At 46.2% G+C, this 26,309-nt stretch overlaps 1 protein-coding gene across 1 annotated transcript; it reads left to right on the top strand.

The window, feature by feature from the left end:
- The first annotated feature begins 5,264 nt into the window (after positions 1 to 5,264).
- On the top strand, positions 5,265 to 26,021 carry LOC144893573 (uncharacterized). The gene is made up of 4 exons (XM_078784059.1): positions 5,265 to 5,333; positions 11,356 to 11,543; positions 20,701 to 21,399; positions 24,823 to 26,021. The coding sequence occupies exons 1-4, from the start codon at positions 5,329 to 5,331 to the stop codon at positions 25,005 to 25,007; spliced, it is 1,077 nt and encodes a 358-aa protein (XP_078640185.1). The 5' UTR covers positions 5,265 to 5,328; the 3' UTR covers positions 25,008 to 26,021.
- The last annotated feature ends 288 nt before the right edge of the window (positions 26,022 to 26,309 follow it).

The raw sequence follows: 26,309 nt of genomic DNA on the forward strand, positions 1-26,309 counted from the left end.
TTCGTGCTTCGTGGTCAGTAATTGGAGCATGGGGATGTGTAGCAGAATTATTTTTTATCAGCACCGGATAAAACGAGATTTTTGCTGATGCAAAAAAAAGAATAAATAACATTAGCTGAGAACATATAAAACTCGAACGGTACTCGGTAGAGCACATACCTTCACCAGGAGCTGAACAGTTTACGTTTTGTGTCCCACTATTGGACCGGATCTGGATTCAGATCTTCAACAACGTTGAATGAATTATTCCATGTCACACACCCAAACTGTCCATCAAGTTTCGTCCGAATCCATTCATAACCTTTTGAGATTAAATTGTTTATATACATTCTCACATGATAATAGTATGTACTTTATAGACGCACCCACATTAAATTGTACTTACTTCATAGAGGTACTCGGTTGAAAAACAACAACGAAGAAGCATCTGAAAATGCAAAGCTCGTCTGCGTCCGTTTGTCAAACGTCTTCTTCTTCTTACGATGCTCAAAATAACGAAAACAGTTTTGAAAAATGACAAAATGAAAATTGATGATTTTATGCAGCCTGTAAAGGCATAACATAACCTAACAACTGCATAACAACTCTTAGCTTTCGATTTAAAAAAAATTATCAGTTGATAGCTTTTGATTGGTGAACCAATTTTGTGACCCAATATGCAAATTCTTAAAATTTCTGCTCAATTGGACGAGAATTGACAATTTTATGCAACCTTGACCTTTGACCTCTTTATCTAAAAAAAACAAAACAATCAGCTTGTAGCTTTTGATTGGTGAACCAATTCAGTGACCCAATATGCAAAAAAAAAACAAATCAGGTCAATCGGGTGAAAATTGGCGATTTTACGCAACCTTGACCTTTAACCTTTTGACCTAAAAACAATCAGCTTGTAGCCTTTGATTAGTGAACCAATTAAGTGATTTAATATGCAAATTATTAACATTTCAGGTCAATCGGATGAACATTGATTTTAGGTGACGCTAACCTTTGACCTTTTGACAAAATTGTTAATTTTCCTTCTCCATATTATCATAATAAAGCTTTGGTGAAAAATATGCTGACAAAACTCAAATGGTAAATTTAAATTTCTGGTCAATTGGTTGAAAATTGATGATTTTAAGTGATGCTAACCTTTGACCTTTTGACAAAATTATTAATTTGCCTTCTCCATATTATCATAATAAAGCTTTGGTGAAAAATATGCTGACAAAACTCAAATGGTAAATTTAAATTTCTGGTCAATTGGTTGAAAATTGATGATTTTAGGTGACGGTGACCTTTGACCTTTTGACCTCTTGACAAAATTATTAATTTTCCTTCTCCATATTATTATTATAGAGCTTTGGTGAAAATTTCATGACAATAGCTCAAATGGTAAAACGTTATGGCCCAGACAGAGGCACACATACACACACACACACACACACACACACACACACACACACACACACACACACACACACACACACACACACACACACACACACACACACACACACACAGACAGACAGACGCACACAAGTGATTACAAAACCCCGTCTCCTGCTGTGCAGAAAACGGGCTAATTAACGTGTAATACTGGCTACCACCAGGTGGCATTCGTGACCAATGTTGGCACATTCTTTGTGGATTGACAGACAGACAAACAGACAAAAGGACCTTGTACGCAATACCACTGGCGAGAGTGATAAAGAGTTCCTTTACAAGAAATATTTCAATGCAAGACATTAGAACAAACAAAGCCTATGCAATGATTGCCACCATATAGTTGCTTGCCCATGCTCTTTGCTCTCCAAATACTGAGCATTAAGCAAGGAATCAGCACGTACCATTTTCATAGTCTTTGGTATGACTTGGCCGGGGTCAAGTTTGATCCGATCAACACGAAACTTCACAAACGTGATCCCCCACCCATACATATGCAGAGTGTACACCTCCTCCCAGACTCAGAGCTCTAACCATCACACCAGAGTGTGATTGAAGTGTATCGATGCGTATCGCACATACGATTGATGTACATAAGCTCCATGAGCCCAGGATCTTTGAGATTAAAAAAAAAAAAAAAGCGCATTTTACAGTTAAAATTGCGGAGGTTTTGAATCAAATGGAAAATGTGCAGCTCATTTCACCATCAGTGATAATAGTGGGGCGGCTTAGCCCAAATATTCAAAAGAATTGTGCATTTTGTGAAACAAGCACCAAATTTGGCACAAATGTACATTAATATGTTGCGAACATTTTCAGATATTGGGCCACTTGAAATTCCGGAATTTTTTTTTGCAAATTTTTTCAAATTTCGTAATTTCAAATTTTTCGGGTGACACCGTCACAATTTCGGTCTTCGAGGCCGGCCGATAGGCAAAGTGTGACCGGAAGGGACGAGGTTCTCCTGACCACGTGGCCCTCGATCTGGGAAGCGAGAGGCGTTCCATTAGTGGACGCGCCCCTCACGCCCGACTTTTGGGCGGCCCCGGCAGGCCGTTTGTTTTGACGTTCCGTGACAGGCCCCGCACCCCCACCTCCGGGCCGACCGGAAGCTTGTGCTGAGTACATCATACCTGAACAACTCAGTGAGGCAGAACACAGCAGTGCACACCAGGGTGACCCCTTCAGTGCATAAACCAATTAACCTGTCCACTGCAGGGCATATAGAAATGAAGTTATTTTCTGCATATAATAATAATATAAGTTCAGTTCTATATAACAATTTCTGTTATCACCACTACCACTACAACTACCACTACTACAAGCTTTGTCTGGAATTTTGTGGACTAACAGACAAACAGACATACAGACAAGCTGGGATCAAAACATTACCTCCTTCCACCATTGAGTGTAGAGGTAAACATCATGGAAATTATATCATGCCCTAGATTTAATTCATGCTTACCCGTGTATTTGCTTCACTGGTTCACAAGGTCTTTTGCATACATGTAATTCAGACTCTCGTCTTCATTGCTGACCACACAATGTTCGCAACATATTAATGTACATTTGTGCCAAATTTGGTGCTTGCATCACAAAATGCACAATTCTTTTGAATATTTGGGCTAAGCCGCCCCACTATATCGGCCGGCCTCGAAGACCGAAATTGTGACGGTGTCACCCGAAAAATTTGAAATTACGAAATTTGAAAAAATTTGAAAAAAAAAATTACGGAATTTCAAGTGGCCCAATATCTGAAAATGTTCGCAACATATTAATGTACATTTGTGCCAAATTTGGTGCTTGTATCACAAAATGCACAACAGGTTTGCTATGCTGCTACACTATAAGAGCAAGCAAAACGCATCATCTTAACTACAAAACAATCCGACATCGAAGCAAAATCGAGTGCATTCCATTATTATTTCACGACGAAATAGCTTCAGCTGCTCCAAACCCGTTCTTTCAAGATTCATCTTCAATAAACATGAGGACAGCTAGAACACTTACAGCGACCCTCTCTGTAATCATGTACAGCAAGGTCTCGATAAATGTGGTCCTGAAGATGGCCACATATATCGAAGCCGTTTCCAGTATATCGAATAATTAAGAACCTCAGATCTACGTGAACACACATAACTCTGAACGTTTCCAACATATATCGAATTATTTTTAAATTTTGTTTCATTTTTTATGCCTCTGCCAACGAAGTCTCCGGAGGCATTATATTTTCGGGTTGTCCGTCCGTCCGTCCGCCCGTCCGTCCGTCCGTCCGTACGGGCTAAAACTCGTTTTTCTCATCAACCGTATGTCCGATTGAGACGAAACTTTCAGGGTAGGAGTGACACCCATGCAGAATGTTTTTATGATAATTGTGACGTCATAGGTCACGTGGTGTGGCAGCCATCTTGGATTAAAAGCAAATAATTAAAAAATTATTTCTGGGAAACCTCTGAATGGAAAAATTGAAACCTGGCACATTGTCACATACTCCCAATGGGGAACAAAATGGTGATAATGATGACATCATAGGTGAAGTGGTATACCAGCCAAAAATGTTTTAATCGAATTTGTTATCCTAAAAATCTGAAATTGCATGCACATGATCTATGGCCCATTTGTATTGAAATATTAAATTTATGACATCATAGGTCACATGGTTTGGCAGCCATATTGGATTGAAGGAAAATATTAAATAATTATATCTCTGAAACTGCTCACCCTATCGATGCGAAATTTTACAAATATCATCTAACAGCACTGTTGCATATAGTTTGTATATGATGTCGTAGGTCACGTGGTTTGGCCGCCATGTTGGATAGAAAAACGAACCTTATCCAATCAACACGAAACTTCACAAACGTGATCCCTACCCATATATATGCAGAGTGTGCATTTTTAAGGTCATATGTCATGTGGTATGGCAGCCATATTAGCTTGAATGCTGATATAAAAAAAATATCCCTTCTCTGAAACTGCATCACTGATCGATGTGGAACCTGTCATGTCGGGTAAAAAAGTGATACTTAAGGACAGCTGAAGGGATTTAAATCAAACTTGTTTATTTTTAGGACAGCGAACGATGGCATCTACCCGTTGTGGGACTATGCGGAGGCATATTGGCGACACAGTCGCATTGTTCTAGTTTTTTCACGTTAAACACACAACTGAATCAGCAGATAATGAACACACATATTTTGAGACTTTACTGTAGAAGAAGCAACAACTACCAATGTCTCCACCGACAACTGTATCGTCCTCATATAATATAACTATCAGAGTTACCTGGCGTTGCCCGGAAAATAAAGTCAGTCTCGCAATTTAGTTTTGATATTCTGTTTATTATACCCCTCTGTTAAGTCACACAATATTCTTTCAGTACTTAATGATAAACTACATTTTTTGTTCTTCCGCAAGGTGCATAGACAATTTATAGTCAGGGTAAGCCACGCCCCTTGGGCACGCCCGGCTGGCACGCCCACAAATAGGGATAGGGAAGGGAGGGAAGGGAGAAGGGATGGCAGTGGCAATGTTTTCTCCAAAATTGCAAAATTTGGTTTCAAAATCCTCAGGAAAGTGCTATATTGACCAGGATACAAGTGCAAAGAGGCAAGCACGAAATAGAAAGACTGCTGCATTATTCCCAAAACAATTTTCGGCTGCTGCGTTCCAGGCGACAAGGATTCTGCACTAGCCCATCAAAAAGGGGGTGGCGTTCTGACTTTTTACCAACTTTTGGAAAAGCTGCCACTGACGAACACAATGCAGTCTTTGTTTTGACTGTGGTTGGCGAGGCGGTGCCTGCTGCATAAAATGCTAGGAGATATCGAGTGACCTGTACGTGCAGACCGGTACAAATAGAGGTGCTTCACCGCTTGATAAATCCCTTGTTCGCCTATAACAATGAGGTAAGGGTGCATCTGCTACATGTCAATTGCTTAGATTTTTTGGACGACCCTGTGCTTTGCAGATGTAGCGACCAATTGCTTTATGTAGCGACCAATTGCTTTACAAACAGTGACTTATGAGAATAGTCTGTAACGAATGCCTGTCACTGACAATGTTCTCAAAGTAGTCTGTCCTCTTCACACAGAATTGTGATTTGGTGTTTGTTGTTTTGAGCTGAAAGGTTGTGCCAAATCGGATCAGCAGCCTTAACTAGGACGCGGGTACTCGGTAGAGTGCATAACCTCCACCAGGCTGAACAGTTTACGTTTTGTATCCCACTGATAGGACGTGAACCAAAATCTAATCGACTTCTTCTCGTCACTTACCCAACTTATCCACCAAGTTTTGTCATCGGTCCTCCATAACTTTTTGAAATATAATGCTACATATCGTTATTGGCCCTATCTATCACTCAATGGCGAGGAATCACTTAAGAATTATTGTGCCCGGATTTGGATCTTCACCATAATTGAATAAATTCTTCCTTGTCACACACACAACCTGTCCACCAAATTTCGGCCAAATCCGTTTAGAACTTTTTGAGATATCGTGCTATATATCAGTTTTAGCCCTATCACTCAATGGTGAAAAATCAATTTTGAAATTCTCTCATCCGGATCCAGATTCGAATCTTCATAAAATTGAATAAACTCTTCCTTGTCGCATACACAACGTGTCCACTATGTTTTCCCACCGAATCCATCCACAACTCTAAGATATCGTGCAAAATATCGTTTTTGAAAACGATGCTGAAGACTCAGTGAAAAATTCTCAGATTCAGATCCGGATTTTCACCAAAATCTAATCATTTCGTCCTTGTCATATCCCCAACCGATCCACCAAATTTCGTCCGAATCTGTTCTCAACCTTTCGAGATATCCTATTCACAAACAGACAGACAGACAGACAAACGGACAGGGGCAAAAACATAAAACCTCCATCCACCTTCGTTGGCGGAGACAACTAGAACGGCACTCGATGGAGTGCATACCTCCGCCAGGCTGAACTGTTTCAGTTTCATATCCCACTGAGAGGTCGGATCTGGATCCGGATCTGGACCAAATTCTAATCAACTAGTTATTGTCACTTACGCAACAAATCCACCAAGTTTTGTCATAAGTCATCCACAACTTTTTGAAATATAATGCTGCATATCATTTTTGGCCCTATCACTCAATGGTGAAGATTCGCTTTAAAAAAAATTCTCGTATCCGGATCCGGATTTGGATCTTCACCTAAATCGAATAGATTTGTGATCGTCACATACCCAACCTGTCCACTAAGTTTATCCGAATCCGTCCATAACTTTTTCAGATATCGTCCTATATATCAGTTTTAGTCCTATCTCTCAATGGTGAAGAATCACTGAAAAAATTATCGGATCCACATCTGGATCCAGATCTTCACCAAAATCAAATCATTTCGTTCTTGTCACATAGACAGCCTTTTTTTCGGATGCAAATTGAGGATTTTAGAATCTTCACCTATGTTGTTGACCTTTGGCCTATGTTGAACTTTTGGAATATGTTGACCGAAATAAATACTGGTGGTTGAATTGAATGATCAAGCATGCAAATCTTCTTCAAATTTCAAGTCAATCAGATGAACATTGATGACGATTTTAGAAATTCGGCTTATGTTGACTTTTTCAAATTTAGACTTCAAAAATATAATTGGTGGTTGAATCAGTGACCTGGTATGCAAATCCTCTAAAATTTCAAGTCAATCAGATGTACATTGAGGATTTTAGAAACTTCACCTAAGTTGTTGACCTTTGGTCTATGTTGACCTTTTGAAACATGTTGAACTAAAAATATATGGGTGGTTTAATTGATTGATCATCTGTGCAAATCCTCTTAAAATTTCAATTCAATCAAATGAAAATTGACGATTTTAGAAATTTGGTTTATGTAGACCTTTTCACCTTTAGACCTTGAAAATAATTGGTGGTTGATTCAGTGACCTGATATGCAAATCCTCGAAAATTTCAAGTCAATCAGATGTACATTGAGGATTTTAGAAACTTCACCTAAGTTGTTGACTTTTGACCTATGTCGACCTTTTGGCCTATGTTGGCCTCAAAATGATTGGTGCTTGAATTCAGTGACCTGATATGCAAAATCCTCCAAATTTCAAGTAAATCGGATGAATATTGAGGATTTTAGAAATTCCACCTAAGTTGTTGACCTTTGGCCTATGTTGACTTTTTGCCCTATGTTGACCTAATAATCGATATGTTTCTTCCTTATGACCATCTTTACCATTTGGGGCAGTTTCGTAAAGATCAGCTTTAAATTGTGACCTGTAGGCGATTGACCAACAGACAGACAGACAGAATATAACGCGCAAGACCAATCAATATACTTGAAAAATCTTCGAATTTCACGAGTAACAAACAGAAAAACAAACAGGGATGCAAACATAACCTCCATCCACCTTCGGCAGCGGAGGTAACTGGAATGGCATTCGGTAGAGATAATACCTATGCCAGGCTGAACTGTTTATGTTTTGTATCGTTCTGATGAGTCAGATCTGCATCCGGACTTCTAATCGACTTGTTCCTGTCACCTAACCAATCATCCACCATGTTTTTGTTATAATTCATCCACAACTTTTTGAAATATCGTGCTATATATCGTTTTTCGTTTCCTCTCTCAATGTTGAAGAAATCTTTTTTTAATTCTCATAACCGGATCAGGATGCAGATCGTCACCAAACCCGAATCAATTCGTCCTTGTCATGCACCCAACCTGTCCACCAAATTTTGTCCGAATCCATCCACAACGTTTTGAGATATCCTGCTCACCAACAACCAGACAAACGGAGGTGAAAATATAACATCCGTCCACCGAATAAAGATCTACTCTCTTCCTCTCTTTTGTTGGCCTTGTAGAGTTCTTAAACTGATTACATTTCTCCATCTGTCGTTACTTACCGAGTTTCACTTGTTGGACCATGCATTTTGTTTTTTGATAAAACATGAACGTGTGTTGTTACAGCCAGCTTTATCGTATTGTCCTGTCCGTGACCGATGAAGACCGGCCTCGGACGAATAGCCGAAACGAGCTTTTTCGAGCCGAGGCGTATTTCGAACCTTGGCGGGATTGTCTTTGGCGCGTGCGGGAAAGGCCCGAGGCCTTACCTAATCGGGAACCCATAGAACAAAGAAACAAAACAAGACAAGAAAAGTGAAATTCAACAAATAATGATTTAATGAAAATAAATGCAAACAATTAAAATTAATGTGAGGGTAAAAACTATTTCCTAATTTGAGACGTCTCCACTCAGACTCATATACAAACTAGAACGGCACTCAGTAGAGAGCATACTGAGCCTGGTTGGCCATATCACTCAATGGTGCAGAATCACTTAAAAAATTATACTAGCCGGATCCGGATCCGGATTTTCACCAAAATCGAAACGAATCTTCCTTGTCACACACACACACAACCTCTCCAACAAGTTTCGTCCAAATCCGTCCACACCTTTTTGAGCAATCCTGCTATATATCGTTTTTGGCCCTATCTCCCAATGGTGAAGAATCACTTGAAGAATTAAATAATTCTCATATCCGAATACATATTCAGATCTTCACCAAAATCTAATCGAATCATCCTTGTCACACACACAAGCTCTTGAACAATTTTCGTCCAAACCGTCCACACCTTTTTGAGATATCCTGCTATGTATCTCGTTTTTGGCCCAATCTCCCAATGGTGAAGAATCACTTTTAAAATTCTAGTAGCCAGATCCGAATCCGGATCTTCACCAACATCTAATAATTTCATCCTTGTCGCATACGCTACATCTCTGCCAAATTTCGTCTGATCCATTCATGACTTTTTGAGATATTCTGTTCACAAACGGACAGACGGACAAACGGTCAGACAACCGGACAGACAGGGGTGAAAACATAACCTCCATCCGCCTTTGGTGGCAGAGCTCACAAGGGGGAAAGATAAATAAAAATAACTTCCTTTACTGTAGGGGTGACCCTCACCTCTGGCCGCAAACTGCGTCGAGGGCGCGTTGCTGCCGGTGTAGCCGCTTGTGCGGGGCGCGCCCCGATAATGGCGCCGAACCCACGCGTCACAAAACGCCCAGACGTGAGCAGGCACTCAACCAGTCCTTCCTCGCTTCCACCGCCAGGCGCAACGTAGCCCCAGCTCCCCCGAAAGGCACCACAGTCCAGCAACACCCCCTCCTCCAATGTTGCGGAAACTTCACAATGCTCCGAAGGTTCTCTGCCATGAGTGCGCACGAGAGGAGCGACCGTCCGCCACGCAGCCAGGACCAGAAGAGAAAGAGTGCGACTGCCTCCAACGAATGCCAGGACAAAGAGTCCAAGATGGCGAGATGGCTTCTTCTTGCTCTAGCTCTCAAATGTTCGACTGCTGATGTCACACTCTGTCCAATCACCAAGCGCTACTCAATCATCCTATCACGCCTCCACCGATCATGAAGGCGTGGCCTCTTCGTTGCAAGTTGTCGGGGGCGGAGTCTAATTTCTGTTCGGGAATGTTCGGATGACGTCGGGTTTACTTGCCGATCGACAAATGCTGTTTCTGTCGGCCCTGGCGGTGCTGTGAGCGAATGAGCCCATTTCCTGGCTGGCTGGGTTTTATAAGAACATTAGGGAAAAATCACAGGAAGGCAATACATACTGGGGATTATTAACCATAAGCCCTATAATTAATTAGCACAAAACCACCCTCCTTATGGGGACATGCAAACACTCTTAACCTGAACATTTACCCTGCTTACATACATCGAGATGGGTTTCTTCTTCTTCGCGTCACACGGTCCATACTAAAACCTACACATTCTGAACTTTCCTATGAGGTGTTTTATGCCTACCCCCACAACCGTAACAATATACTGCACTGTACGTTGACCCTCAGGATAGAGTGCATTAGTTGTTCAGTTAGTCTACGCAACAATATTTCTTTTAACTTAAATATTTTTAATTATCTACAAATATTAAATTCTTTTTTTAATCGAAAAAAAAATATTTTATTCCTTTTCTTTTTCTTACCTTTTCTTTTTTATTTTAATTATCTTTTTTTTAATCCCTTCTTTTTTTTTTGGAAATATATCTATCAATATTTTTTCATTATCTAAAAATTGCCTTTCTTGATATAGAAACAGCAGGTATACCTTATAGAGTCTTTAGCTTTTATTAGTGTTCCATACTGAATCCATGGCTCACAATTCAAGGAGAGGCCAAGTTCAAATCCCATAGATATGCATATGTGTGTTTGTCCATCATCGACTGTACTTGCAATTCAAGTAAAAGTACACCAATGTCTACTGCTGTCTTTGTCTTGCAAGAAATGTATGCACAAGCTTCACGACGAGCCTTAGATATGAAAGATTAAATGGGAAAACCAGCTAAGTTGTGGGGGGTTTTTTGGAGATAAAGTCGAGGCTCGCGGAGGAGCAAGGACATAGAACGAATCAGGACGTAACGGAACAAAAGGAACACTAAAGGGGGGAAACACACACCAAAAGCAGGACTGAGGGACAAGATAGAGAAAGACTTGGACAATTAAGGGAAGTGGCGAAGAATGAGGGTGAGGGGAGGACACACGGGATAGACACGATGGACAAGTTGCAGCTTGTGGGGGAAAAAGCAGCTTCCCGAGCAAGTGTTCGGCTGGGAAGTTTGCCCTTGCCTTCCCATCAGTAGTTAGGGCAGGAATTTGGAATTTTGCCAGGGTGCTGGCGATAGCTCGCCTGCTCTTCTCAAAGGTCACGGTGTCATCTTTAAAGTCCATGTCCTTCCATAACCCTATTTCCATTTAGAGGAAAAACCTGTGTGAATGACTTCACAAGGTGGAATTAACTGTGGTGGTGGTGGTAGTGGTGGTGGTGGTAGTGGTGGTGGTAGTAGTGGTGGTGGTAGTAGTGGGGGTGATAGTAATATCTCTATAATCGACATCTCCCTTCCCTCTAATATTTTCAATAATTTTTTCATCACAGGAACATCTTTGCTGCATTTTTACCTGTCCTGATATTATTATTCAGTCACTGTTGGGCAGATATAAAGTGCCCATCAAGATGCAAATGCAAGAATCCAAACCACTCTGGAATGCGTGTGGACTGTCAAGGAAAAGGACTAAACTCAATCCCTACAGAACTGCCAGCCAACACATTACAGCTTAAATTGGGTGAGCAGCACTATTTACTCATTATTATTATTCTTTCTTTAATCGCCACAACTGTTCACACATTTTTGTTGGGTTGGCCACAGAAAGTTTTTGCCCCAAGTCTTTCACGGATCAGCTGGCCAAGCCTGACATTCAATTCAGTAGTTTGGGCAACAATTTGGAATTTAGCCAAGGTACTGGCGATGGTTCACCTATTCCTCGAGAAGGTAAAAAAAGGCAAAATGGAACTATTTTGTACTGAAGAATATCCCCCCCCCCCCCCCACTCTCACAAACATCAAGCCGTCAACCTCTCCCTCCCCCCCCCCCCCCACCCCAACCACACATCTGACATCAGAGGCCAGAAGCCGAAGGATGGAAGCCTGAGGCCTTACTTACTGTGGCCTTCACAAAGGCCCATGATGCCTATTGGCTCCAACCTTTCTATATTTTATGATCATTTTAACAGTCCCGTTGGTAGTTTTACACTGAAGGGAAAACTTATAGGGATGGCGTGGCAATTGTGAATATGACAGCTCCGAAGATATCCTTGGCTTTGCATAGGACGAACATGGCGGTGGAATGATTTAATTTTTATGGGTGCAACGGAATGTCACACACAAACAGACAGATGAACCAGAGTATTATTACATAGATGTATAGAAGTGTCAAATTACAAAATCATTATATTTATTGACAACAAAGATATTGCGGAATATTTCTTAACAGGAAATTGAAGGAACTGCGCTCCAACGCGAGTCGAAAGAATTGACGCGACCAAAGACGGAATTCGTCCGAGTTGCTTTATTGAAACAAAACAGCTCAGGTATTCTGACAAGCCCGTTTATCGGGCAGCAATATATATACACATTTATGTCGGGAAGTTTGCCCGGCAAAAGCTATACCGGGCATGCCCGGGTGTCAAGGGCGAGCCTTGGAAAGGCGAGTCTGGACCTGCCCGGGCGTGTTTGGCTGCGGCCTGGCAAGTCGAGGCTGGGCGTGCCCGGGCGCTCTGGGCGAGCCCTGGAAAGGCGATGGCAGGCATGCCCGGACGCTCTGGGCGAGCCCTGGAAAGGCGATAGCGGGCATGCCCGGACGCTCTGGGCGAGCCCTGAAAAGGCGATAGCGGGCATGCCCGGACGCTCTGGGCGAGCCCTGGAAAGGCGAGAGCGGGCGTGCCCGGGAGGTTCGGGCGTGCCCGGGAACAGTGAGTCCGGGCATGCCCGGGAGAGGCGCGTCTGGCCGTGTTCTGGCCGGTGCAAGGCGATTGTGTGCATCCAGCGGTAACCGCTACACACGCCCCTCCAGAATCGACCTGCACCGGCAGGGTCAATTTAAGGGGGGTCCGGATGACCCGGCCGAAGCGACCCCTGGAGGGTCGTGGGGAGGGGTCCGACGTGGTGGTGGGTGGTCGAGCTGGGGGAACTGTGGACGGGGGGCGGCCTCGCCGCGGAGGAAGGGCCAACCGTGGTGGTCGGTCGACGTCCATGTGCGCCGGTTTGAGGCGGTCCACAGAAATCCGGTCCGGCCGGCCGCCGAAGTCGACGATGAAAGACTTGTCGCCCCGTCGTACGGCGGCCAGAGTGGCCCCCGGTGCGCGTCATGACGCACAAAGACGTACTCCGCTGTGCGAAGCGCCGGGGGGACGTAGGACTGGGGGCCACCGTGGCGGGACGTCGGCACGGGGGCAAATCGTCGGGCGGCCTCCTGGAGGTCCGAGCGCTGGCGAGCGGCGGACCAGGGACTGGTAGCGTCAGGCACGAATTCGCCCGGGACGCGGAGCGGCTGGCCGTAGACGAGCTCGGCGGCGGACGCCTGGAGGTCTTCCTTGGGGGCCGTGCGAAGGCCCAAAAGGACCCACGGCAGCCGGTCGGCCCAACCGTCGTCCTGAAGGCCGGCCATGAGTGCGGGCTTCATGGAGCGGTGAAACCGCTCGCACAACCCGTTGGCTTGGGGGTGGTAGGCCGTGGTGCGGTGCAGCGTGACCCCCAACGAACGGGCGACCACGCCCCAAAGCTCAGACGTGAACTGTGGGCCGCGGTCGGACGAGATGTCCGCTGGTGCGCCGAAGCGCGCGACCCAGGTGGCGATGAACACCTGCGCCACGTCAGCGGTGGTGGTGGAGGCGAGGGGCACGGCCTCCGGCCACCTGGTGGTCCTGTCCACCATGGTGAGCAGGTGGGTGAACCCCCGCGAGGGGGGCAGGGGACCCACCAGGTCCACGTGGACGTGGTAGAAACGCCGTTCAGGCACGGCGAAAGGTGCCAGCGGGGCCTGGGTGTGGCGGTGGACCTTGACCCGCTGGCAGGCCGTGCAGGCGTTGGCCCAGTCGCGGATGTTTCGTCGAAGGCCGTGCCAGACGAAACGCGCAGACACCAGCTTCTGAGAAGCTTTCCGGCCCGGGTGAGAAAGGCCGTGGATGGAGGCGAAGATGCGGCGCTGCCAGGAAATGGGCACGATGGGGCGAGGCTGGCCCTGGGAGACGTCGCAGAGCAGGACGGTGCCCGCGAAGGGAATGTCGGCCAGGCGGAGGCCCGTGTCCGCCGCACGGAGTGCCTGCACCGAGGCGTCGGTGGTCTGGTCGGCCGCCATGAGCGCGAAGTCCACGCCGAGGTGGACCGCGTTCGCGCTGGCCCGAGAAAGACAGTCGGCCACGGCGTTGTCTTTGCCGGCGACGTGCCGGATGTCCGTGGTGAACTCCGACACGGCGGAGAGGTGGCGCTGCTGGCGGGCCGACCACGGCTCCGTGACCTTAGCCATTGCGTAGACCAACGGCTTGTGGTCGACGAAAGCCGTGAACGGGCGGCCCTCCAGGAGGTGTCGGAAATGGCGAACGGCCAGGAATTGCCCGAGCAGCTCGCGGTCGAAAGTGCTGTAGTTTAACTCGTTCGGCCGGAGTTGCCGGCTGAAAAAAGCGAGTGGCTGCCAAACCCCGTCCACCCATTGCTCATGGACGGCGCCCACCGCGTAGTTGGAGGCGTCCGTAGTGAGGGCAATGGGCGCGTTGAGCACCGGGTGAGCCAGCAGCGTTGCGTCGGCGAGGGCCCGTTTGGCGCTGGCGAAGGCCGCGTCCATGGCCGCGGACCAAACAATGTCATGCTTGGCCGGCTTGCCCCGGAGGGCCTCGTAAAGGGGCCGCATGAGCTGAGCAGCGCGGGGCACGAATCGGTGATAAAAATTCACCATGCCGAGGAACTCTTGGAGGGCCTTGATGGAACGGGGACGCAGGAACGTGGTGATGGCCTCGACCTTGGTCGGCAGCGGCACGGCCCCGGTCTTGGTCTTGGTGATGCGGTGGCCCAAAAAGTCAACGGTCGTCGCGCCGAAGTGGCATTTGACCGGGTTGACAATTAAGCCGTGCTCGCTGAGGCGACCGAACAGTGTTCGGAGGTGGAGGAGGTGCTCGGCGCGGGACGTGCTGGCGACGAGGATATCGTCCAGATAGACAAAAAGAAACGGCAGGTCGCGCAGCACGCCGTCCATCAAGCGCTGGAACGCCTGGGCCGCGTTCTTGAGGCCAAACGGCATCCGCAAAAATTCGAACAGGCCGAACGGCGTGATGACGGCCGTCTTCGGGACGTCGGTCGCCCGGACAGGTACCTGGTGGTAGCCCCGTATCAGGTCAATTTTTGAAAAGATGACCCGTCCCGCCAAACGGGCGGAAAAGTCCTGAATATGCGGGATCGGGTACCTGTCGGGGGTGGTAGCGTCGTTGAGACGGCGGTAGTCGCCACACGGGTGCCATCCACCCTCCGGCTTTGGCACGATGTGCAGTGGCGAGGCCCACGCGCTATCGGAGCGCCGCACGATGCTGAGGTGCTCCAACGCGTCGAACTCGGCCTTCGCCACGGCGAGCTTGGCCGGGTCGAGGCGGCGGGCCCTGGCGTAGACCGGCGGGCCCGTAGTGGGTATGTGGTGCTCGATCCCGTGCCGCACCGCGGCGGCCGAAAACGTCGGCCGCGTAAGGGCCGGGAATTCCGCGAGCAGGCGAGCGAACTCGTTCGCTGCCGGGAGGGCGCACACCAGTTCGGTCGGCGCGGAGCTGCTCATCGTGCACGCCAGGGAGCTGAAGGTCTCGGCGTTGACAAGGCGACGACGTTTGACGTCGACCAGCAGCCCGTGCGCGCAGAGGAAGTCGGCGCCCAGCAAAGCCATGGAGACGCAGGCGGTCACAAAAGTCCATTGAAAACGCTGGCTGCCGAAGCAGAGGGTGACGACGCGTGGGCCGAAAGTGCGTATGGCTGAGCCATTAGCAGCGACCAAAGAGGGGCCGCAAACGGCGTCCCGCCTGTCCTGCTCGGAGGCGGGTATGACGCTCAGTTGGGCGCCGGTGTCACACAGGAAACGCCGCCCAGACGCTTTGTCCCAAATAAACAGCAAGTTGCCCGAGTGGCCGGCGCTCATGGCTGGGAATGAACGCCGGCCCGGCCGTTTCCCGACCTGCCGAAAGTGCACGGGGGCCGGCACGTCCGAGCCTTGTGTCCGAACCTGGCGTGGTAATAACACCACGCCCGGTCAGGTGGAGGCCCCGGCCGTCGTGTCGGAAGCGGGCGGTGCGGCGTGGCGGCCGCCAGTTGCACCGGCAGTTCGGCCTCCAACCGCGCAGGGCGCTCGGGCATCGTGGGCGTCGCCTCGGACGGCGGCGGGCTCCAGGTAACCGCGCCGATGTGCTGGCCCGCCGAGGAGATCTTATCGGCTTCCCTGGCGAGGGCGCGGGAATCCGTGATCAACGTGCCAGCCAGGGCGAGGCGTACCGGGTGAGGCAGCTGGCGAAGGAACAGCTCGCGGAACAGAAAATCCGGAGAGTGCTCACCGAGCAACGAGAGCATATAGTCCATGCGCTCTGATGGGCGCGTGTCGCCGAGCTCGGGCAGAGCGAGCAGGCGCCGTGCGCGTGCTGCCGGTGAGAGGGCGAAAGCGTCGAGGAGGAGTGTCTTCAGCGCGTCGTATTTGTCAGCAGCCGGCGGGTGCTCGAGGAGGCTCAAGGCGCGGGCCGTGGTGGCGGAACCGAGCGCCGCCACAACATGGTGGAAGCGGGTGTCGTCCGCGGTGATGCCTCGCAGGGCGAACTGAGAGTCCGCCTGAGCGAACCAAACAGCCGCGTGAGCCTCCCAGAAGGTAGGCAGTTTAAGCGTCACTGCCGTATCCATGTCGGTAGGTCACCAATGAAAAACTGCGCTCCAACGCGAGTCGAAATAATTGACGCGACCAAAGACGGAATTCGTCCGAGTTGCTTTATTGAAACAAAACAGCTCAGGTATTCTGACAAGCCCGTTTATCAGGCAGCAATATATATACACATTTATGTCGGGAAGTTTGCCCGGCAAAAGCTATACCGGGCATGCCCGGGTGTCAAGGGCGAGCCTTGGAAAGGCGAGTCTGGACCTGCCCGGGCGTGTTTGGCTGCGGCCTGGCAAGTCGAGGCTGGGCGTGCCCGGGCGCTCTGGGCGAGCCCTGGAAAGGCGATAGCGGGCATGCCCGGACACTCTGGGCGAGCCCTGGAAAGGCGATAGCGGGCATGCCCGGACGCTCTGGGTGAGCCCTGAAAAGGCGATAGCGGGCATGCCCGGACGCTCTGGGCAAGCCCTGGAAAGGCGAGAGCGGGCACGCCCGGGAAAGACGAGACCGGGCGTGCCCGGGAGGTTCGGGCGTGCCCGGGAACAGTGAGTCTGGGCATGCCGGGGAGAGGCGCGTCTGGCCGTGTTCTGGCCGGTGCAAGGCGATTGTGTGCATCCAGCGGTAACCGCTACAAAATAAACAAAAGCATTTGGGATCAATCGAGGCAGCGGTTTCTAAACCTGGTCATGGGCGTTTTGCCATCTCTGGGTGGTTTTTTGGCCATCCCGAGACCTGGGCTGTTTTGCCATCCCTGGGCGGATGTTTGCCATTCCTGTGCGGTTGTTTGCCATTCCTGTGCGGTTTTTTGCCATCCTTAGACCTGGGCGGTTTTGCCATCCCTGGGCAGTTTTTTGCCATCCCTGGGCAGAGGTTTGCCATTCCTGTGCGGTTTTTTGCCATCCTTAGACCTGGGCGGTTTTGCCATCCCTGGGCAGTTTTCTGAAATCCCAGGGTGGTTTTTGCCATCCCTGGGCATTTTTTTGACATCCCAGAGTGGCTTTTTGCCATCCCTAGACCTGGGCGGTTTTGCCATCCCTGTGCGTTTTTTGCCATCCATAGACCTGGGTGGTTTTGCCATCCCTGGGCAGTTTTTTGACATCCCTAGATCTGGGTGGTTTTGCCATCCCTGTGCGTTTTTTGCCATCCATAGACCTGGGTGGTTTTGCCATCCCTGGGCAGTTTTTTGACATCCCTAGATCTGGGTGGTTTTGCCATTCCTGGGCAGTTTTTTGACATCCCTAGATCTGGGTGGTTTTGCCATTCCTGGGCAGTTTTTTGCCATCCCTAGATCTGGGTGGTTTTGCCATTCCTGGGCAGTTTTTTGCCATCCCTGGGCGGTTTTTTTGCCATCCCTAGACCTGGGTGGTTTTGCCATCCCTGGGTGTTGTTTTTTACCATCCCTAGACCTGGGCAGTTTTGCCATCGATGGGCAGTTTTTTGACATCGCTAGATCTGGGCGGTTTTGCCATCCCTGGGAAGTTTTTTGCCATCCCAGGGTGTTTTTTTGCCATCCCTAGACTTGGGCGGTTTTGCCATCCCTGGGTGGTTTTTTGCCATCCCTAGACCTGGGTGGTTTTTTTGCCATCTCTGGGTGGTTTTTTGACATCCCTAGACCTGGGTGGTTTTTATCCATCCCTGGGTGGTTTTTTGCCATCCCTAGACCTGGGCGGTTTTTTTGCCATCCCTCGACCTGGGCGGTTTTGCCATCCCTGGGTGTTGTTTTTTGCCATCCCTAGACCTGGGCAGTTTTGCCATCAATGGGCAGTTTTTTGACATCGCTAGATCTGGGCGGTTTTGCCATCCCTGGGAAGTTTTTTGCCATCCCAGGGTGTTTTTTTGCCATCCCAAGACTTGGGCGGTTTTGCCACCCCTGGGTGGTTTTTTGCCATCCCTAGACCTGGGTGGGTTTTTGCCATCCCTAGATCTGGGTGGTTTTTTGCCATCTCTGGGTGGTTTTTTGACATCCCTAGACCTGGGTGGTTTTTTGCCATCCCTGGGTGGTGTTTTGCCATCCCTGGACAGTTTTTTGCCATCCCTATACCTGGACGGTTTTTTGCCATCCATAGATCTGGGTGGTTTTGTCATCCATGGGTGGTTTTTTGCCATCCCTGGGTGGTTTTTTGCCATTCCTGAGCGGTTTTTTGCCATTCCTAGACCTGGGCGGTTTTGCCATCCCTGGGTGGTTTTTTGCCATCCCTGGGTGGTTTTTTGCCATCCCTAGACCTGGGTGATTTTTGCCAACCCTTGACCTGGGTGATTTTTGCCATCCCTGGGTGGTTTTTTGCCATCCCTAGACCTGGGCGGTTTTGCCATCCCTGGGTGGTTTTTTGCCATCCCTCAGTGGTTTTTTGCGATCCCTGGGTGGTTTTTTGCCATCCCTAGACCTGGGTGATTTTTGCCATCCCTAGACCTGGGTGATTTTTGCCATCCCTTGGTGATTTTTTCCATCCCTAGACTTGGGCGGTTTTGCCATCCCTGGGCAGTTTTTTGACATCCCTAGATCTGGGCGGTTTTGCCATCCCTGGGCAGTTTTTTTGCCATCCCTAGATCTGGGCGGTTTTGCCATCCCCGAGCGGTTTTTTGCCATCTCTAGACCTGGGTGGTTTTGTCATCCATGGGTGGTTTTTTGCCATCCCTGGGTGGTTTTTTGCAATCCCCGAGCGGTTTTTTGCCATCTCTAGACCTGGGTGATTTTGTCATCCATGGGTGGTTTTTTTTGCCATCTCTGGGTGGTTTTTTGCCATCCCTGAGCGGTTTTTTGCCATTCCTAGGCCTGGGTGGTTTTGTCTTCCACGGGTAGTTTTTTGCCATCCCTAGACCTGGGTGGTTTTTCCATCCCTGTGTGGTTTTTTGCCATCCCTAGACCTGGGCGGTTTTTCCATCCCTGGACAGTTTTTTGACATCCCTAGATCTGGGCGGTTTTGGCATCCCTGGGCACAGTGGGCAGTTTTTTGCCATCTCTAGGTCTGGACGGTTTTGCCATCCCCGAGCGGTGTTTTTGCCATCTCTAGACCTGGGTGGTTTTGTCGTCCATGGGTGGTTTTTTGCCATCCATGGGTGGTTTTTTGCCATCTCTGAACGGTTTTTTGCCATTCCTAGACCTGGTTGGTTTTGTCGTCCATGGGTGGTTTTTTGCCATCCCCGGGTGATTTTTTTCCATTCCTAGCCCTGGGTGGTTTTGTCATCCATGGGTGGTTTTTTTTGCCATCCATGGGTGGTTTTTTGCCATCCCTGAGTGATTTTTTGCCATTCCTAGACCTGGGTGGTTTTGTCATCCATGAGTGGTTTTTTGCCATCCACGTGTGGTTTTTTGCCATCCCTGAGTGATTTTTTGCCATTCCTAGACCTGGGTGGTTTTGTCTTCCATGGGTGGTTTTTTGCCATCCCTAGACCTGGGCGGTTTTGGCATCCCTGGATGGTTCTTGGCAATTCCTTAGACCTGGGCGGTTTTTGTCATCCCTAAGCGGTTTTTTGCCATACCTGGGCGTTTTTTGCCATCCATGGGCAGTTTTTTGACATCCCTATACCTGGGCAGTTTTTTGCCATCGCTATATCTGGGCGTTTTTTTGCCATCCCTAGATCTGGGTGTTTTTTTCCATCTTTAGATCTGGGTGGGTTGCCATCCCTCTCCCAGCAGTATTTAGGGCAGAAATTCGTTATTTCTTCAAGGTGCTGGCTCGCATACATTTCACGAAAGACAACGTGGGATCTTTAATGGCAAACAACTAATGCCGGCAGGTGGGACGCCCAGTTTAACATCCATCCAATGAATGGCACACACAGTGATGAATCACCCTACGTGTGAAACACTGGGATGACAGTTTTATAGCCGAGTCATGATTGTAGCCCGATTGCTAGACAGATAAAAGGCGAGTGTACATAACTTGAGGCCATCCTGTGAACCCTACCGCATAATTAGTGGAATTCAAGAAACTTGATATTTGAACTTACCTGGAGTACGATGTGTCATTAAACATATAAAATGTGATATGAAATAGCATTTAATTGTGTTTATATTTATATGAAGGGTCTGATTTTTCATATTGTAATTATTTTTGCAGATGGAAATGAACTGCGAAGCATTCCTGCAAAAGTGTTTTCGAAAGTGCCCAACCTAGCTCACGTGTTTCTCAATAATAACAAAATCTCAAACTTCAATCCAAATGCTTTTGATGGCACACAGAAGTTACTCATGATAAATCTCAATGGTAACAATATTAGAAATCTCCAGAGCAACGTCTTTTCCAAACTTTCGAATCTCAAATTTCTTCTCATGGGGAAGAACAGTATCACCTCCTTTTCACCGACGATTCTGAGAGGTCTGAACGAGCTTACCGACTTGGATCTACCTTTCAACAACCTGACTTCACTTCCAGCAAATGCTTTCAGGTTCTCACCCAAATTGGTCATCCTAGATCTGGCATACAACCAAATACGTTCGATCAACAACAAAGCGTTTGCAGGACTCAAGGAGCTGAATTACCTGAATCTGGACCGGAACAGGTTGTCATCCATCAAATCTGGCACCTTCCAGATGCAGGGGAATCTAGAAATATTAGTACTCAACAACAACAGGTTGAAGACTCTCCCAGAAAATGTATTCCAGGGCATGAACAATTTAAGAGAGCTTTATCTTAGCAATAACAATATCCCACAGATATCCAGGAATATCTTTAAAGCCACCCCTAAACTCACCCATGTGACCATCAGTGACAACAACTTGAAGGTGATCGAACATATGACGATGGCTCCCCTTAAAGGTAAGTAAGTAAAATTCATCATTAATTTAGAAGTAGCTGAGTTTTGACTTCAAAACTCTCTGCTCACCTTCACTCTTTCATTCCTCTTTTCTCCCGCCTCTGGAACAAACTCCCTCACTCTCTTCAATCCCACTCCTCCCTCCAGGTCTTTAAAACAGCTGTTCACCACCATCTCTTATCTTCCCCGATCCAAAACCTTCATCTTTTCTACCCCTGTTAATTCACCCCAGGTCCACTATTTCTGAAATACCAACTTCTTTCCTGGAAGTCCTAGCAGTGTTCATGTTTTTTTTTACCTCTCCCACCGCCACCCCCCTTCCCACACGTCCTCGCCCCAAGCCCTCTACCTCCCACAGATCTTCCGATGTCCCTGCTTTCAAATGTTGTACTTGTGTGCTTCCTGCTCTCTCCCCATCTTTCTCCCACTCCCTTCATTTCATGTTTTATACGTCCGTGCATGTTTTAATGTTCAATGTGTTAGCTCTTACACGAGCCTCGACCTTGTATACAAAAAAAAAAGAAGAAAAAAAGGAATAAAATGGGATAATCTTGTGAATATTTTCAAGTGTCTGTATGTTTGTTTGTACGTTACTCTTTCACGGCCAGACCGGAGCACCGAGGGGGCCCAAATTTTGAGTGTAGGTATTTCAGAATCTGGACTTCCAAGAAATTTGGATTTAATGTATCTGGATTTCCAAGAATGATCCCCAGCACATTGCCCCCTGAAGGTGCGCCAAGGTCACAGTGCCCGCTAGTATGGATAATTGGGCGGAATGAGCCCCAAATAATTTGTGGTTTGATATAAAGAAAAAGAAAAAGAAAAGAAAAGAAAATAAATTTTTATATAATAAAAGAATTTAATTCCCAAATAATAATATCTCCCGAATAATAAAAGAAATTTGGATTTAACGTATCTGGATTTCCAAGAATGATCCGCAGCACATTGCCCCATGAAGGTGCGCCAAGGTCACAGTGCCCGCTAGTATGGATAATTGGGAGGAATGAGCCCCAAATAATTTGTGGTTTGATAGAAATAAAAATAATAATAAAATAAAATAAAATAAATTTTTATATAATAAAAGAATTTAATTCCCAAATAATAATATCTCCCGAATAATAAAATTAATTTGGATTTAACGTATCTGGATTTCCAAGAATGATCTGCAGCACATTGCCCCATGAAGGTGCGCCAAGGTCACAGTGCCCGCTAGTATGGATAATTGGGAGGAATGAGCCCCAAATAATTTGTGGTTTGATATAAATAAAAATAATAATAAAATAAAATAAAATAAATTTTTATATAATAAAAGAATTTAATTCCCAAATAATAATATCTCCCGAATAATAAAAGAAATTTGGATTTAACGTATCTGGATTTCCAAGAATGATCCGCAGCACATTGCCCCCTGAAGGTGCGCCAAGGTCACAGTGGCCGCTAGTATGGATAATTGGGAGGAATGAGCCCCAAATAATTTGTGGTTTGATATAAATTTAAATAATAATAAAAGAAAATAAAATGAATTTTTATATAATAAAAGAATTTAATTCCCAAATAATAATATCCCCCAAATAATAAAAGAAATTTGGATTTAACGTATCTGGATTTCCAAGAATGATCCGCAGCACATTGCCCCCTGAAGGTGTGCCAAGGTCACAGTGCCCGCTAGTATGGATAATTGGGAGGAATGAGCCTCAAATAATTTGTGGTTTGATATAAATAAAAATAATAATAAAAGAAAAGAAAATAAATTTTTATATAATAAAAGAATTTAATTCCCAAATAATAATATCTCCCGAATAATAAAATTAATTTGGATTGAACGTATCTGGATTTCCAAGAATAATCCGCAGCACATTGCCCCCTGAAGGTGCGCCAAGAAGGTCACAGTGCCCGCTAGTATGGATAATTGGGAGGAATGAGCCCCAAATAATTTGTGGTTTGATATAAATAAAAATAATAATAAAAGCAAATAAAATGAATTTTTATATAATAAAAGAATTTAATTCCCAAATAATAATATCCCCCAAATAATAAAAGAAATTTGGATTTAACGTATCTGGATTTCCAAGAATGATCCGCAGCACATTGCCCCCTGAAGGTGCGCCAAGAAGGTCACAGTGCCCGCTAGTATGGATAATTGGGAGGAATGAGCCCCAAATAATTTGTGGTTTGATAAGAAATATTTTAGGATACCTCTGATTTTGGATCAAGTGAATCATGGGTAGGACCATGGAGATAGACAGACGTTTTATCCCAAAGGCAGGTTGGAATTCAGAAAATCTTCCAATAGAATGTCCTTATTATCCATCTCTCCCTACCTGCTTACCTGTATCACTTAATACACGTACTGTATTCATCGTGTACACCTTCTCATGTGACCTTGTCTCAAATTACATAATCTGTTGTAATAAATGATAAAATATTTATATTGGAGGTAAATTACCTCTGCGAGCAAAGGTGGACAGAGTTCTGTTTTCATCCCTGTTTGACTGTTTGTTTATCTGTGAACAGGTTATCTCAAAACGTTGTGGACGGATTCAGATTCAGACAAAATTTGGTGGAGAGGTTGGGTATTTGTCAAGGTCGATATGATTAGATTTTGGTGAAGGTCTGGATCCGGATCCTGGAATTTTTTTAAGCGATTCTTCACCTTTAAGTGATAGGGCCAACGCCGATATATAACAACATATCTCAAAAGGTTGTGGACCGATTCAGATGAAACTTGGTGGACAGGTTGGGTGTGTGACAAGAACAAGCCAATTAGATTTTGGTTTAGGTCCGAATCCAGATCTGGCCTATCAGTGGGATGCAAAACGTAAACTGTTCAGCCTGGCGGAGGTATGCGCTCTACCGAGTGCCGAAAAACCGAAAAACTTTGCACCTCTATATCTCCGAAAGTGCTGAATAGAAAAAATTGAGACATGGCTCATTGTAAAGAACTCTCCATGGGGAATAAAATATGTTAATGATGATGTCATAGGTGCCTCCATTATGACGTCATAATTCGACAAGTACAAAACTTAAACCAATCAAGATGAAATTTATTCAGCATAATCTAGGAATAAATTAGTTTAGAAGAAACATAATGATGACGTCATCGGTCACGTGGTTCGGCCGCCATATTTGTTTTAACACAAAAGCCTTAAAAAAACACTTAAAAATACATCCTGGCGAGGGTCTGCAATCTCTGATTGCTCTTTCTTGCTTATATAGTATTAAGAAGGTGGGGTTACACATATTTCCATTTGTGTTGCTATTACTTGCAACACCTTTTTCGCTTTTCCATTTGTCAGATACAGCCACATTTAAGCAGTTTATGTTCATTAATGTTTTACCTGATGTTCAGCCATAGCAGTTTATGAGAGTATACATAAACACTCATTCACTCTTTGACAACATGTCCTTGCCTTTGATGTTTGCAGACCTCAAGATGATCTTCTTACATGGAAACCCCTACCACTGTGACTGTAAACTACGGCCTTTCCACAGTTGGCTTAAAAGAACCCGGGCGAAGCCATTTCCCAACTCGATCATCAAATGTGCAACTCCAAAAAACATGGCGAACAAGAGGATACAGACACTGAAAAGTGGAGAATTGAAATGTTAATTGAAACAACAACAACAACAACAACAGAAGCAAACCTTAGACAAAGGAAAAGGTGTAAACATGCTTTGCAGGGAATTGATAACTGCAGCTCTATATTCTTACTAATTACCATGATGAAACGTCTCTCTAATTACAGTATATACACCTAGAAATGTAATTCATATATTGAAAATTAATATGCATAACATGAAAGCCACAGCCAAATAAGATATGTGTATATAAACATAGGTGGACTCATTATGGGAGTGGCAGGATGGCCTTGGTTGTTGGGTTCGAATCCCGACTCAGCTATAAACTGTCATCCCTGTGTTTCCACAGGAATCAATGTGTGTGCCGTTCCTCGGATGGATGTTAAACTGGGGGTGCAGCCTGGCAATATTAGTCGGTAGACATTAAAGATGCCACGGTGCCCTTCGCAAAGAGTGGGCGAGCCGGCATCCTGAAAAAAATTACAAATCCCTGCCCTAATTTTACTCGAACGTCAGGCCTGGCCAACCGGTTCGTGAAAGACTTGGGCCAAGCTTCACCTAGCCTATACCCAAGAAGAACGTGGGAATGATTGTGGCCATTAAACAACAAAATTGTGTGAATGACCTGTACACTCTCAATGTGAGAGTTCAATGTAATAATCCATATCATGTATTCATAATAATCAAGCTTTTTTGTAATTACATCAATCGAAGGATTATAGCAGAGCTAATACATAAATCACGTGCAAGACAAAGCCATTAGTAGATGCCATTGTCGTTCAATGTGAATTATCAGCATTTATTATGTAACATTGCTGGTATGCATTGTATTTCACACTTTCTGAGGTTTCTTAATATTTAAGAAAGGTAACTTGCGTGTTACATTGCTAACAACGTCACAGGTCCAGCATGCATGATCCGTGTAATCTGTCATGTCAGGAGCAATATGTGGAGAACACGTATGACAATGGGCAGGTCCCAAAAACGATCCCGTGCATATCAAATATATTTTGCTCTGTGTTCCAATAAAAGTGCAAAGAAAGCTTTCCGTTGTTGTTGATCACAAACATGGACATACAGGGTGTTTCAAAAAGAGTGATACAACTTTAAACGTTTATTTAAAAAGAAACAGAAACCTCAGGAACGTGAACCAAACATTTGTTGAAAGCTTATGACATGGTGTTTTATCTCACTGATTGTTATTGCAGTAAGTCACTGCGAGAGTTGGTGAAAGCCCAATGTCTGAAATTGGGATTTAAGCAAAATCCTTGTAATTGACGTTCTCGATGTGTGCCCCTCCACGGTTCAGACAGGAATTGATCCTGACTCCAAA

Source organism: Myxine glutinosa, chromosome 9 (genome assembly GCF_964187855.1).
Source record: "Myxine glutinosa chromosome 9, kmMyxGlut1.1, whole genome shotgun sequence".
NCBI lineage: Eukaryota > Metazoa > Chordata > Myxini > Myxiniformes > Myxinidae > Myxine > Myxine glutinosa.